The 12,500-nt window shown below is 33.5% G+C and overlaps 1 protein-coding gene across 13 annotated transcripts in view; it reads left to right on the top strand.

Annotated features, from left to right (window-relative positions):
* The window catches only part of LOC144965958 (cilia- and flagella-associated protein 46-like), a 105,789-nt gene that overhangs the window by 78,930 nt on the left and 14,359 nt on the right, over nucleotides 1–12,500 (top strand). For 12 of the 13 annotated variants that reach the window (XM_078901871.1, XM_078901872.1, XM_078901869.1 and 9 more), the window contains 8 exons: nucleotides 2,467–2,660; nucleotides 3,370–3,488; nucleotides 4,735–4,976; nucleotides 5,773–5,909; nucleotides 6,402–6,462; nucleotides 6,921–7,059; nucleotides 8,756–8,868; nucleotides 9,773–9,854. In XM_078901871.1, coding sequence (XP_078757997.1) covers nucleotides 2,467–2,660; nucleotides 3,370–3,488; nucleotides 4,735–4,976; nucleotides 5,773–5,909; nucleotides 6,402–6,462; nucleotides 6,921–7,059; nucleotides 8,756–8,868; nucleotides 9,773–9,854 — 1,087 coding nt within the window. Of the gene's footprint in view, nucleotides 1–665; nucleotides 785–2,466; nucleotides 2,661–3,369; nucleotides 3,489–4,734; nucleotides 4,977–5,772; nucleotides 5,910–6,401; nucleotides 6,463–6,920; nucleotides 7,060–8,755; nucleotides 8,869–9,772; nucleotides 9,855–12,500 lie in introns of those variants that run through there. The other variant, XM_078901873.1, reaches the window with a different exon arrangement.

The following is a 12,500-nucleotide window of genomic DNA, read 5'->3' as shown; positions in this document are numbered from 1 at the left end:
TGAAACTTGAAGATAATAATAACGATAAGTAATGAAATATAAGCCTCAATTTTTTTAATGAAGACAGATAATGTGGATGTTTCGGGTTTCCCGTTTATCAACAAAACACGATGAATGAAACACTAAGGACGAATAAAAGATGTGAGAATTGTGTAGTTATGGTGAATAAACAAAAACAATGACAATGTTATTTTAATAAGACCATTGTTTTTTTTAAATTCACCTTAGCTACACCATTCTCACATGTCTCATTCGTCCTTAGTGTTTCATTCATTGTGTTTTGTTGATAAAGGGGAAACCCAAAACATCCACACTATCTGTCTTCCTTTCAATAAATTGAAGCTTACATTTCATTACTTATCGTTATGAGAATTTTACAATTTTACATACAAATTTTAAAACTTTACAAATTTTTAAAATTAAAAAATTAAATATTACAGTTCTTAAACTTTTGAATAATGCTGATAACAATGGAATATGAAGAGCATAGTTTGAATGTAAATTCAATAAAATAGGTACATTTATATCTACTGAAAATTTAATAAATCCTTATGAACATTAATTATTTAAGTAATCAAATGTTTCAGACATGTTTCATTATTTTACAAGGTAGGGAGTTCATTGGAGTTCATTTATGTCTTAGTTCTTCTCCGATTGTTTTCCAGAAGATCAGAATAAAAAACAACTACCAGTTAAAAAATCGAAAGAAGTTCTAGAAGAAGATGTTGAAGAGGAAGAAATTGGTATTATGTGGTCAATGTTATTTTAATAAGACTTTTTTTATATATATGATCACATTGTTGGATCTTTATTTCATACTTTATATATTGTGTTGATGACATCTCACTTTTCATTGAATCAGCAACGATTTTTTTTTAATGAATGGCTACATGTTTCAGTTTTCTATTTCAAGATTCAAAGAGTTTTTTTAAAATACCGCTTACTATATATGTCACCTTTTATTTTACATTTTTATAAATGATGTTTTATGAGCTTTATTTAAGTTTATTTGTTTTTAGATGATTTGTTCTTCAGCTTCACATGAAAGAAATAGCATTGAGCCCTTCATTTGACTCCTGCGTTTTAAAAATTTTAAACTCAGTGTTTTTATTATTTATTTATTTATATGTATTTTTCTTTGCTTAACTATCATGTCCTCCTGGAAGAAATAACCATATTTGATTGAAGGGATTTTTATTCGTTTTAATTCCAAAATTCTGATGGCGCCCCCTAGACGAATGTATCTTCTAAAAATTTGAATAGATATTGCAAAAACATTTCCGAAAAAGAAATTGGTGGAATTTACTTTTAACAAAATTTTGGTTCTCCAATTTGAAGCCAAATAATGAATTTGGGAGGTTTTTATATTGTTATATAATTTTGGAAGCTAACTCTTTAATTGTTTAATTTCAAAGAAAACGCAAATGGTTAGACATTGAGGTGGATGCCTGCTTTAGACATGGGACCTATTTTTTTTCTTTTTTATATTTTTCTTTATTTTTAAAAATTAAGGTGATGTTTAAAAAATATTTTTTTGTTGCTTTTTGTTTAATTAAAAATTTTTTGTTGTTAATTTAATCTTAATTGCTTGAATGTTGAGCTTTATTGCATTTTAAAATCATACATATTCCTGAAAGATAGGTTTTGATATTTTTTATCATTTAAATCCATGAAACATTACACATGCGTATCATAATGAGTGCATAAAACTGATTTTTGCCAGAAAAGAGATGGATGTGACCCACCTTTTTAAAACTGTAACATCAGGACTTTGCTTACACTAAGATGCGTTAGAAATTCTACTTTCTTGACTAAAGCCCTTGAGTAGAATGGCACAATGGGCGTAGGGGAGTAAAAATAGGAAATATAAATTAAATATACATTGAATAACAGTTTCAATGAAAGACGATCTGCAGAATAGGATCCATTTTTGGTCAAACCCGTCTTCTCTATTTGAATATTGCATATATTACAAGATAACTATAATCCTTGATACCGGTTGTTCATGTTCAGTGAGGAAACTTTTAATGATAAAAAGTGAAAAAATGCATTAAAAAAACAAAACAAAAAACAAACAAGCAAAAAATATGTAGCTGAAGAGGGTTTATGGCTGAAATGTTTTATTAATTTCTAGCTCATTAATTATTTTTAAATATCATTATTAAGGCCCATGACAAAAGTGTGAACTTGTATCAGTGGGGAAATGATTAGAGCTGTCACGTTAGCTTAATTAATCTTATGTTTGTAATTTTGATGCTCATGGTAATATCTTTACGAATTAAAGTATAAATTGACACATATCATAATTTATGTGCACTGCACAATCGCAATTGAATAAAGTTATTCTTGAATCCTATAAATACCAAAGAGTATAATAAGTTATAATGTACCTTTCGTCAGATTTTTATGATAGAGAAGGTAAGTTATAAAAAGTTTAGTATATTTGTAAAATATTTGTCTTTGTAGATGCAAGCAGAGCTAAAATATTTGGAGAACCTGTCGAGTTTAGTCAACTTGAAGGCATCATCTCCAAGCTCGCATCACACAAAAAGACTATACAAGGCATGTTGCTTAGAAGAGAATATCAGCGCACTCAGGCAGCCCAGCGTCAGAAAATGCTGGCAACATTAAACGATGACCAGCAAGCAGATGCACCACAGGTGACAACAAGATTTACTCAATTTCAATAAATGAATTGCTTGAATTTGAAACGTGTAACTAGTAGATAAACTTAATCAAATGAATATACTTTAACATACTTTGAAATAGTTTTCACAACTCATTTGTTTTTTTGTTTGTTTGTTTTTTTTGGTCTTATTCATAAATAATGAAGATTAAAAAAAAAAAATAAAGATGTTTTATTTTAGTTATTTATCTTGTATTTTTGCTTGTTTTCAATATATCTGAATTTTACATCAGGGGATGAAAGGATCAAACCTAAATTTAAACCATAACTTTGGTTGATGATTAAAATTCCTTTTTATTGAGTCTGGCAGTTATTGTCACTGTAATCATTTTCAAGAAAGCATTCATTGAATGCAGCTCATCATTGATACTTTTATAATTTCCATACAACGGTTAACGAATTACCATTGAGCTTATCACTGAACGGGGTCCCAATAACTCAGTTGGTAGAGTACTTGCTTCACAAGCAAAGGGACCAAGATTGAACCAAGTTTTTGTCTGTCCCCATGTCCATCCAGCAGTGATTGTGTAGCTGGGTCTGTCAGATCTGGTGGGGAGTATTTTGCAATAAACTACCGTCCTAACGAAAGGCTAGCAAATGGCCTTGAAAGACTACTTATCACTTAATGACGAGAAGATGAAATTATGATACTAAGATTCCTTTTGGATGTCCTTACCATACAGGTTGAGAGTGAAGACAATCAGATGGAAGACCAAGAAATGGAGGAAGAATTTTGTCATATTGTGGACGCCATGACTAGATACCTCAGGCCTGTGCTTGAACCTGTATGCCAATCACTCAGGTAAAAAAAAGTTGAGAGAAAAAGAACTCTTTGCTTTGTTGTTTGAATCTGTAATCTAATTGTAAAGGAATGATTCATTCATAATATGAAAGCTAAATTTGCAAAGTGATGATTTTAGATAGTACGGATATTTTTTGATAATGTATGTGACCTTAACCTTTGTCAACATAGTCTGACACTAGGACTTGTCTTTTAATGTCATTTATAGATTAGTGCACTTTCTACTTCGTTAGTAGTGCTCAAGGAAACAAATGATCCCATTGGTTAAACTATTGAATACAACTCACGATGTGTTTTGTCTTGTTGTCATTGACTTTTTTGGCCAGTCTATGGGTTCTAGAAGGCTACAATGAGGCCCTCTGCCTCAAAATGGTGTCATACCCATGAGAAAGAGATGTGGAAACGTGAATTTAAAGTTAAAGTAATCAGACATATGAAATTTTTGTTTGTTTCTCTTTCTGAAATTATAGCCATCGTTCCCAATGACTCATATCAACTCAACCCAAACTTTATATTCTTTACTATAAATTCATTATTCAGCACATAGGTCACTGCCAAATAATACTGATTTGAAACACAACGAGTCGCATATTCTCTCTTTTTAAAGTTTTTGAAAATTTCTGTACGTTCAACATTTTTAGGTCACTCCCAAGGTAAAAAATACTCAATTGTTTCAGTTGAAATACTTGGTTTAATTTTGTTTTATTATTTTTACTGGTGAAATTATTATTTTTTTCATTCTAATCTTATTTCAAGCCTGTTTGTTTTTTGCTTACTTTGTTAGTTAACGAGGAGCGATACATATAATGAATGTAGTTTTGCTAACTAAGTGTAAAAAAGTGGTTCTTTTATTTCTATACTTTGATCAGAGATTTTATGTCTTATCATATCCTTCATATTCTTAATTACAGTACAGCCCCCTGGGCTGAATATTTTGTTTTAGGTAGGAATTCATAAATTACTATTTGTCCATTAGTTGGCCATGCAATATGGTCTCGCTACTCCTTTGGCCACTATTTTTCTGGTAGAATGCTCTGGTCATAGATAATAATAATGATAATGATGAGAAGGATGATGACGATGACGACAATGATGATGAAGATGATGATGATGATGAGGAATATTATTGTAAGTTAAAGGACCTTCAAACATAATATGGACATAGCTTATAGCAATATTAATTTATGAAAACCTAGACTTGCCCATAAATGAATGGAAATATAACGATTTTATGAACTTTCCACAGGTCAAGTAATACTCCTTTGGGTAGCAACCAGAACATAAATCACGAAGGAGGAAAGGATAGGGAGAAAGGATCAAAAGACCAAGGTCCTCAGAACGAATGTCTCGTTCTCCTGGCAGACCCTGACTTGATGCAGCTCCCTCTAGAGGCTTGTGAATTGCTTCACATGGTGGATGGAGTCAATTCCATCTCTAGGGATTTCTCATTGCAACTTTTACACAACAGAACTCAGGACGATAAAGCTGGTAGGGGTATTATTTTTCAAAATGGATAAAATGATAGTAAAAATATCTCGCTTGAGAAGAAGTGAATAGATTGCTTTAAACGTTGTAGCCATTCTGCGTTTTAACTGTATATTACAACACTGACACCTAGTCGAACTAATTTAATTTATGTCGTTTATGACGAAGTGGCCGAGTGGTTAAGGCATTGCACTGTGACCTGGAAAGTCCCGGGTTTGAGCCCTGCTTCAGGCACTTTCGTTTTTTTTCCTTGGGCAAGATTATTAACCACCAATCTGCTCTCTTGGATAACATGGGTGATTCCTGTTGACATCAGACACCTTGTTTGATGGATTACCTATATTCCTTCATGGAATGCCTAGGCGACGATATCTTATGATATCGTAGCGAAAAGGGCATAATTTATTTTTTAAAATTTTGGTATCTATTTTAAACTATTTTAAAGTTTCTGTCAAACAAATTTTCAAAATAAAAAGGAGTCATTATTAAATCAATCAACTTGTGTTTTGAATAAAGATCGACATATTGGTTTGCAGGCTTTCATTACCTGTATGTCCAGCTTCACAATATAAACAAAACATTGTCAATTTATATTAACAAGAGGCAGAAGCAAACTTTCAGTATAACTTTCTAACAACTGAAATTTATGAATTTTTCCTTTTTAACACGCGTTTTGCTTTATTTTAAAATTTAGTTTATAATCGTAGATAAATCATGAACTTACTGATGATTTTAAAAAATGCTGTACCTCTATTTATGCATATTACGGTTTACTTTTTCTAATTCTGTTACTTTGTAGGTGAAGCTGATGTCAAAGATGGCAAGGAAAGCAAAGGAGGTGGTGGAGAGGGAAAGAAGAAAGCGCCTAAGGAGCCTACAAACTTTGTTACTCGCATACCAGGCTTGAGAGAGGCTAAACAAAAACAAGCCAAGATTGTAAGTCTAAATTTTATTTTCTGTTTGTAACGTTCAACATGTGGAATAAACGCCTGCCGATTTTATTGATATCTTGTTAGCTTTCTTTTTGTTTATTTTTTGTGTTATTGGTCCAACATTTTAGCGTTGATGTAGCTGAGTTTTGAAAATAATTCATTTAGATTAATAATTGTCAAATTTGAGTTAATTCATAACCACTATATTGTTTTGCTTTTTGACTATTCATGAATTTACAACTGTGAAATAAAACTGTCTGTAAAGTGATATTTATTGCATTTAGGTTAATATTTATTGTAATTCTCACAAAGCCTTTTTCCAAATGGCTTTTGAATATTTACATAAAAGCCTTAGCGTTTTAATTTTGACATATAAGCTAAAATGTTTTCACTCTAAATGGCTAAAATATCTAATGGATCAACGTCAATAATGATCATCAGTTATTCATATTTATCTTTTTAATATTTTGTAATTTTCATGACACAAATGTTACAGATTCCATTGGACAGATCGCCACAATCCTGGCAAGGCGCTGTGAACACAATGGACTTCAGATGTATCCTTTGTTAAATGATATTAAGTACAGAACAATTGTACTTAATCTGCTCACTAAGTTAATAAACTAATAATTTTCAGAATAGTTTTTTCAGAGAGGAGCTAGAAATTTAATAGAGTGTGATAATACAGCGCTGCTGTTAGTCTTTCAATCAGTTTTGCTACTACTTGAAAAATTTAAAAACAATTTACAAGACTAAAAAACAGGGGGAAATTATTTTAAATGACGTAAGATCAATCTTAATTATTGTTGTTTTCTTTTTTTTTTTTGTCTCTTTAAATGACAAATTAGGAGGAGAAAAAAAACTGACAAAAATCAACAGGGAATGGTTGGATTAGAGTTTTTAATCAAAAACCCATCTGGTGTCTCCATTTAAATATACTTGTATGCCTGCATTTAATATATTTTGTATTTGGATCTTAAAGAAAAAGAAAGCTTTTCTTTAACACAACGACTAGTCATTGTTGACCCATTCCTTGAGTGTGCCGAGACGGAAACAAACCAGCCAATCCAGGAATTCAATAAGGTCATTGAAAAATACGAGCAACAGTTTACACCACGATGGCTAGGCATTCACGGGGATGACCACACAGCCAGGTCAGATGTTTTGTTTAATAATGTAAATCTTTATCCCTTTGATGGCAAGAACGAATTTCTATCAGATTATTGTTTCTTCCATTTTTTATATTTGTTATAACTTCAAACCTTACCAGGAGTTTTCACCAAGAGAGTAATAACAAAGTTGAGATATAAATCTCATTGCTGTTATTCTTCCTAATTAATGTGAAAAACAGTAAAAGCTAAAATCAGGTTCGAGTTAATTCAAAGGCGGCATGTAGAGGGTTAAGAGCATTATATTGTAATTATAGTGCCATAAAGCAAATATGACCCATCTGTCCATAGCAGTAACTGGTCATAAGTCCAAATATTATAGAAAAAAAAAATTACTCCCAATTCCACGATAAACCTTTTTAAAGTGTAATTATACTCACACAAAATTTGTCACGGAAATTTCTCAAGCATCCAAATTAGGACAATCCACAACAGTATGCTGATATTCAATATCAAATGCAATCCCTTAGTTTCTTTATAAGTTTTCATCTAGTAGGTATAGCTTTGACTTGATAATGTTTTGGAGAGTTGGGTCACACACTTTTAGCGGATTGAAAGCGCATAAAAATTAATTTATTTTACTTCATTGCTATTTGGTACCTGTCACATTGTAGATTTTTATATGACAATATAACATATCTCTTTCTGGCTGTTTAAAAAAAAAATTCCACTCTTGCCACTTTAAGGCTCTTAAAATGTTTTCTTTGATACAAGTGGTCATTGATTCACTCATTAATATCACGTTATCTTAACCACTCCCCCATCACTGTACAAAGCCCTATCACTGTCCAAGCAAAATGATGTAAAATGCTTGTTCACCCACCTTAGAATATGCCCGTTTAGGGTTGGATCTAAAGCCACCAAGAATCAACAAATTAAAGCCATGAAAAAAAGAACAGCGATTCATATATGCAAAAAATACTAGTGCTTCATCCTTGTCCGGAAATTAGATCTTAAAACACTGAAAAAAAAGACGGACAGAAAACAAACTGTCAACATTTGAGATAATGCACAGCACCATGGACATTCCCCATGTCCAACAGTATTATATACTGTATACACCACTAGATGTGCAAGAGGTCACAAGAGAAAATGTCCTCACACTGACGATTGGATTACTCACAAATATTTTTTTTTTTCTTTTTTTTTTCAACCATCCAAGAATGGAAAAAAATTGCCAGAGGAAATTATTGATGCCAGAACTTTGTCAGAGTTTGTCTGACTGGTGTCCAAATGAATATGATGTTCGATTCATCCACGATGTACGTCATTCTACAGCTGTGTTGTAAATGTATTGTTATGACGCATTTAGACTTGTCCTTCAACTCATTAGGTTTCTTCATTCCGGAGAATATGACGATATGTGGGGAATTAGATTTGACTGCGATGCCAGTATGATCTGGGAAAACTATGTTTTATTATCTAGTAAAGATAAATCTTGCTTAATACTCATAAGGTTTCTTCATTCCGGAGAATATGACGATATGTGGGGAATTAGATTTGACTGCGATGCCAGTATGATCTGGGAAAACTATGTTTTATTATCTAGTAAAGATAAATCTTGCTTAATATTTAATTAAGTTTCAATCTTATTATTTCTTTATCGGTTTATATATTTGCTTATTAATATTCTAATATATCATTTCAGTCTATATAATAACTTGTCTATTATAATCCTCAGTGTTGGTGAATGGGAAATATACCTAAGTGAGAGCAGCTCTTTTGTTTTCTATGGAATGGAGAGGTTTTTATCTTATATTCCCCCAGAGAAACTTTCAGCTTTAAACATTCCAGGCAAGTTAGATACCATACACTTTTTGTTATTCAGAGTACCTTCTTTCAGAATTTAAATTGCTCTTTCTTTTGTCGATTGTGCCAGTGAATTTGAATTATCCGTGTAAGCAATGAAGTCCCGACATTATGTATGGAAAAGTTTTGACAATTTTCTGAGGAGACTTATGTTATATCACGACACTTGTTCAATTAATCGATATCTAAAGACATTGTATGTTTTTTTACTTGAATTAACCAATCTAAAAGACGCAATTTTGCCATTTCGCTGAAAGTCACAATTCGATTATGTGCAGGATTTTAAACCCAGTCATAACATAACTAATTGACATATCTAAAAGGCGTGACCTTTGACATTTTGATTATGTGAGGGATATGAGAGCCAGTCTGAGCATAAGTTCGAAACTAAAATGATTCTGAGGATTGTTGAAGATCGACAAATACTGTAGATTTAATGATTTGTGATCCACTATCTCCAAAATGATTTGTGATCCACTATCTCCAAACGCTATCATGGGATAATTTAGGTGCAGAAAACTGAATTTATAGCTAAACATATAAGACTTGGGTTATGTTTATGTTTTCTTGAGAAGATAGTGCATAATATTCAGAATGCTAAAAACCTAGATTTCATATTTATGATCAGTCTAACTTAAATTTGACTTTTTAGCATCTGATTCGTTCTGACATATTACTCACCTGATAGGATGAATTCTTCATGATAAATCAACCCTGCCCCCCCCCCCCCCCCCCCCCCCCCCCCCCCCCCCAAAGAAAAAGACGAAACTAAAAGCGATTAAATTAGGATCAGAAGACTTTTATTGTGACAGGATTGGTTGAAATCTTTATTCAAAGTTTGTCATTTGACCCTAAGCACGTGTTTAATCGATGATCTTTTTTCTTGCAGAATGCAACATTCTCATGTCTCTGGATTTAGCTGAGACGGCCAAGAGTTTCCAAAGACAAAGCAAGGCGGATGTTCTTAAAACGTATGTTGTAAAATACGAACCATGTTCTTTGTCGTTTTCATCCTTATCATCTTCATCATCATCATCATCATCATCATCATCATCATCATCATCATCATCATCATCATCATCATCATCATCATCATCATCTTCTTCTTCTTCTTCTTCTTCTTCTTCTTCTTCTTCTTCTTCTTCTTCTTCTTCTTCTTCTTCTTCGTCTTCTTCTTTTACTACTACTACTATTACTACTACTACTACTACTACTACTACTACTACTACTACTACTACTACTACTACTACTACTACTACTGCTACTACTACTACTGCTACTGCTACTACTACTACTACTACTACTACTACTACTACTACTACTACTACTACTACTACTACTTTTTCTTCTTCATTATCACCATCATATTGCCACCACCATAACCGTCTCAATCACCCCCATCACTACCAATGTCCTCCTCCTCCATTCTCCTCCTCTCCTCTTCCCCCTCCTCCTCTTTCATCTTCTCCTCCTCCTTCACCTTCTCCTCCTCCTCCTCCTCGCCACCATAACCATCAAAATCATCACCTTCATCAATTTGTCCAAAACGCTGCACCACCATAACCGTCCAATCACCCCCACCACCACCAATATCCTCCTACTCCATTCTCCTCCTCCTCCTTTTCCTCTTCCTCTTCTTCCTTTTCCTTCTCCTCCTCCTTCTCCTCGTCATCATACCATCACCATCATCAGATCATCGTCATCACGTTATCCAAATCGCTGTGATCAAACAAACCACTCATCATTCTACGTAACATAATCTCTATTACATCAAATTATGAAACGAGACATAATTGTACATGCCACAGCCTTCAAGACTGTAATGTCATTACGTTATATGCCACTTGCCTTTAGGGGAGGCGACTCTCATTTTTCATCGTTCTCCGTATTTGTCTCTACGATTGCATCTCTCTCTCTCTCTCTCTCTCTCTCTCTCTCTCTCTCTCTCTCTCTCTCTCTCTCTCTCTCTCTCTCTCTCTCTCCGCTTCTCTTCAACACACACACACACACACACATACACACCAGAAAGTTATTTTTAACCAATGGCGAGCTTAAATATTTGTAAAATACAAATATATACAGCTCAAATCAGATGAAGCGAGCAGGACAAGGGGGTCGGGAGGGGGGGGGGGGGGGGCTTTAGGGAACTAATATATCATATTTTTCCTTCCAATTCTTTCCTCCCACTGTTTCTGGAACCCTAAAAGAAAGATTGCTTTTCATAAGCCTTATAGCTCAAAAGAACTTCTTTTTGAATATTGATATGAAGCTAGCGACAGTTTTGTAAGCAGAAAGCTGTTCCCTTCAGCATAAAACTGCGATCTTTAAATGAGCATAAAACAAAACAAAACAAAACAAATCAAAACAAAGCAACAAAAAAAAAATAGAAAAAAAGAAAGAAGGAAAATAAAATGAAAGACGCATGGAAAAGGCTGTTAAACCAATTTTTTTAAAAACAGATCGATATTGTCGATTCTGTTATCTCCATTTTCTATTCAGATGAAATTCCGTTAGATTTTAAAACTAATCTGTCCCGTCAGTGTCTAGAAATTAGATTGGCAATTCTTTCTTTACTTCTTTTCCTATGCTTCCAGTTTTATCCAAACCGATATTATTGCTATGATGATGATGGTGATGGTGATGCTGCTGCTGCTGCTGCTGCTGATGATGATGATGATGATGATGATGATGATGATGATGATGATGGTGGTGGTGGTGGTGGTGGTGGTGGTTGTGCTGGTGGTGGTGGTGGTGGTGGTGGTGGTGATTGTGGTGTTGATGTGGTAGTGGTGATTATGATGATGATGATGATGATGATGGTGACGCGACGACGACGACGAAGATGATGATGATAATGATGATGATGATGATGACGATGATGATGATGATGATAATGATGTTGATGATGGTGGTGGTGGTGGTCATCATCATCATCATCATCATCATCATCATCATCATCATCATCATCATCATTATCATCCATAATCGCTATAATTATTGTCAATGCTCCAAAAGCTGTTTATTTTCTTCTGACGAGATTCGTTGAAAACATCACATTCATTTTCTTAATAAGAAATTTTTGTTTTTTAATCCCGCTCTTATTCCATGTGCCCGATTGCATCTTCTGTTCGTCTTGTTTTATGACTGTGCTCAAAATAGAATTCGATGGGTATATTGTAAAAACAAAAAACAAACACGAAACAACAACAACCCATAAATTAATCGATAACGTAGAAGGTGAAAAATACCCTCTTTTACGACATACAGTTTGTTTTCTTTGTCTTTTTGTCATGACTGTATTTATTGTTGTGAACAGTGACAGAGAAAAAACAAAAACAATAGAGAACGAAACATTCCTTTAACCATGGCAGAGACCTCAAGTCCTACAGGAAGACAGGCTAACTCTAGAGAACTAGACCTTTAGAGCTGGAATGCCAATGGAGCCAGGGTTAATCCCGGTTTCTTGTTGGCGTTAAAAAAGAATGTAATAGTTGCTTGTTAGTCTAACGCAAAGTATTTTCCACTTGATCTAATTAACAGATCTAGCTACCTAACTGCTGTTGTATGGACAGAGAGGTCACGTAATATAACCATGAATGCATCAAAGACCGATTCCA

Source organism: Berghia stephanieae, chromosome 2 (assembly GCF_034508935.2).
Source record: "Berghia stephanieae isolate SIO BIC M18660-M18661 chromosome 2, UCSD_Bste_1.3, whole genome shotgun sequence".
NCBI lineage: Eukaryota > Metazoa > Mollusca > Gastropoda > Nudibranchia > Aeolidiidae > Berghia > Berghia stephanieae.
The sequence above is the reverse complement of the archived record's forward strand: the minus strand, read 5'-3'. Positions and strand labels throughout refer to the sequence as shown.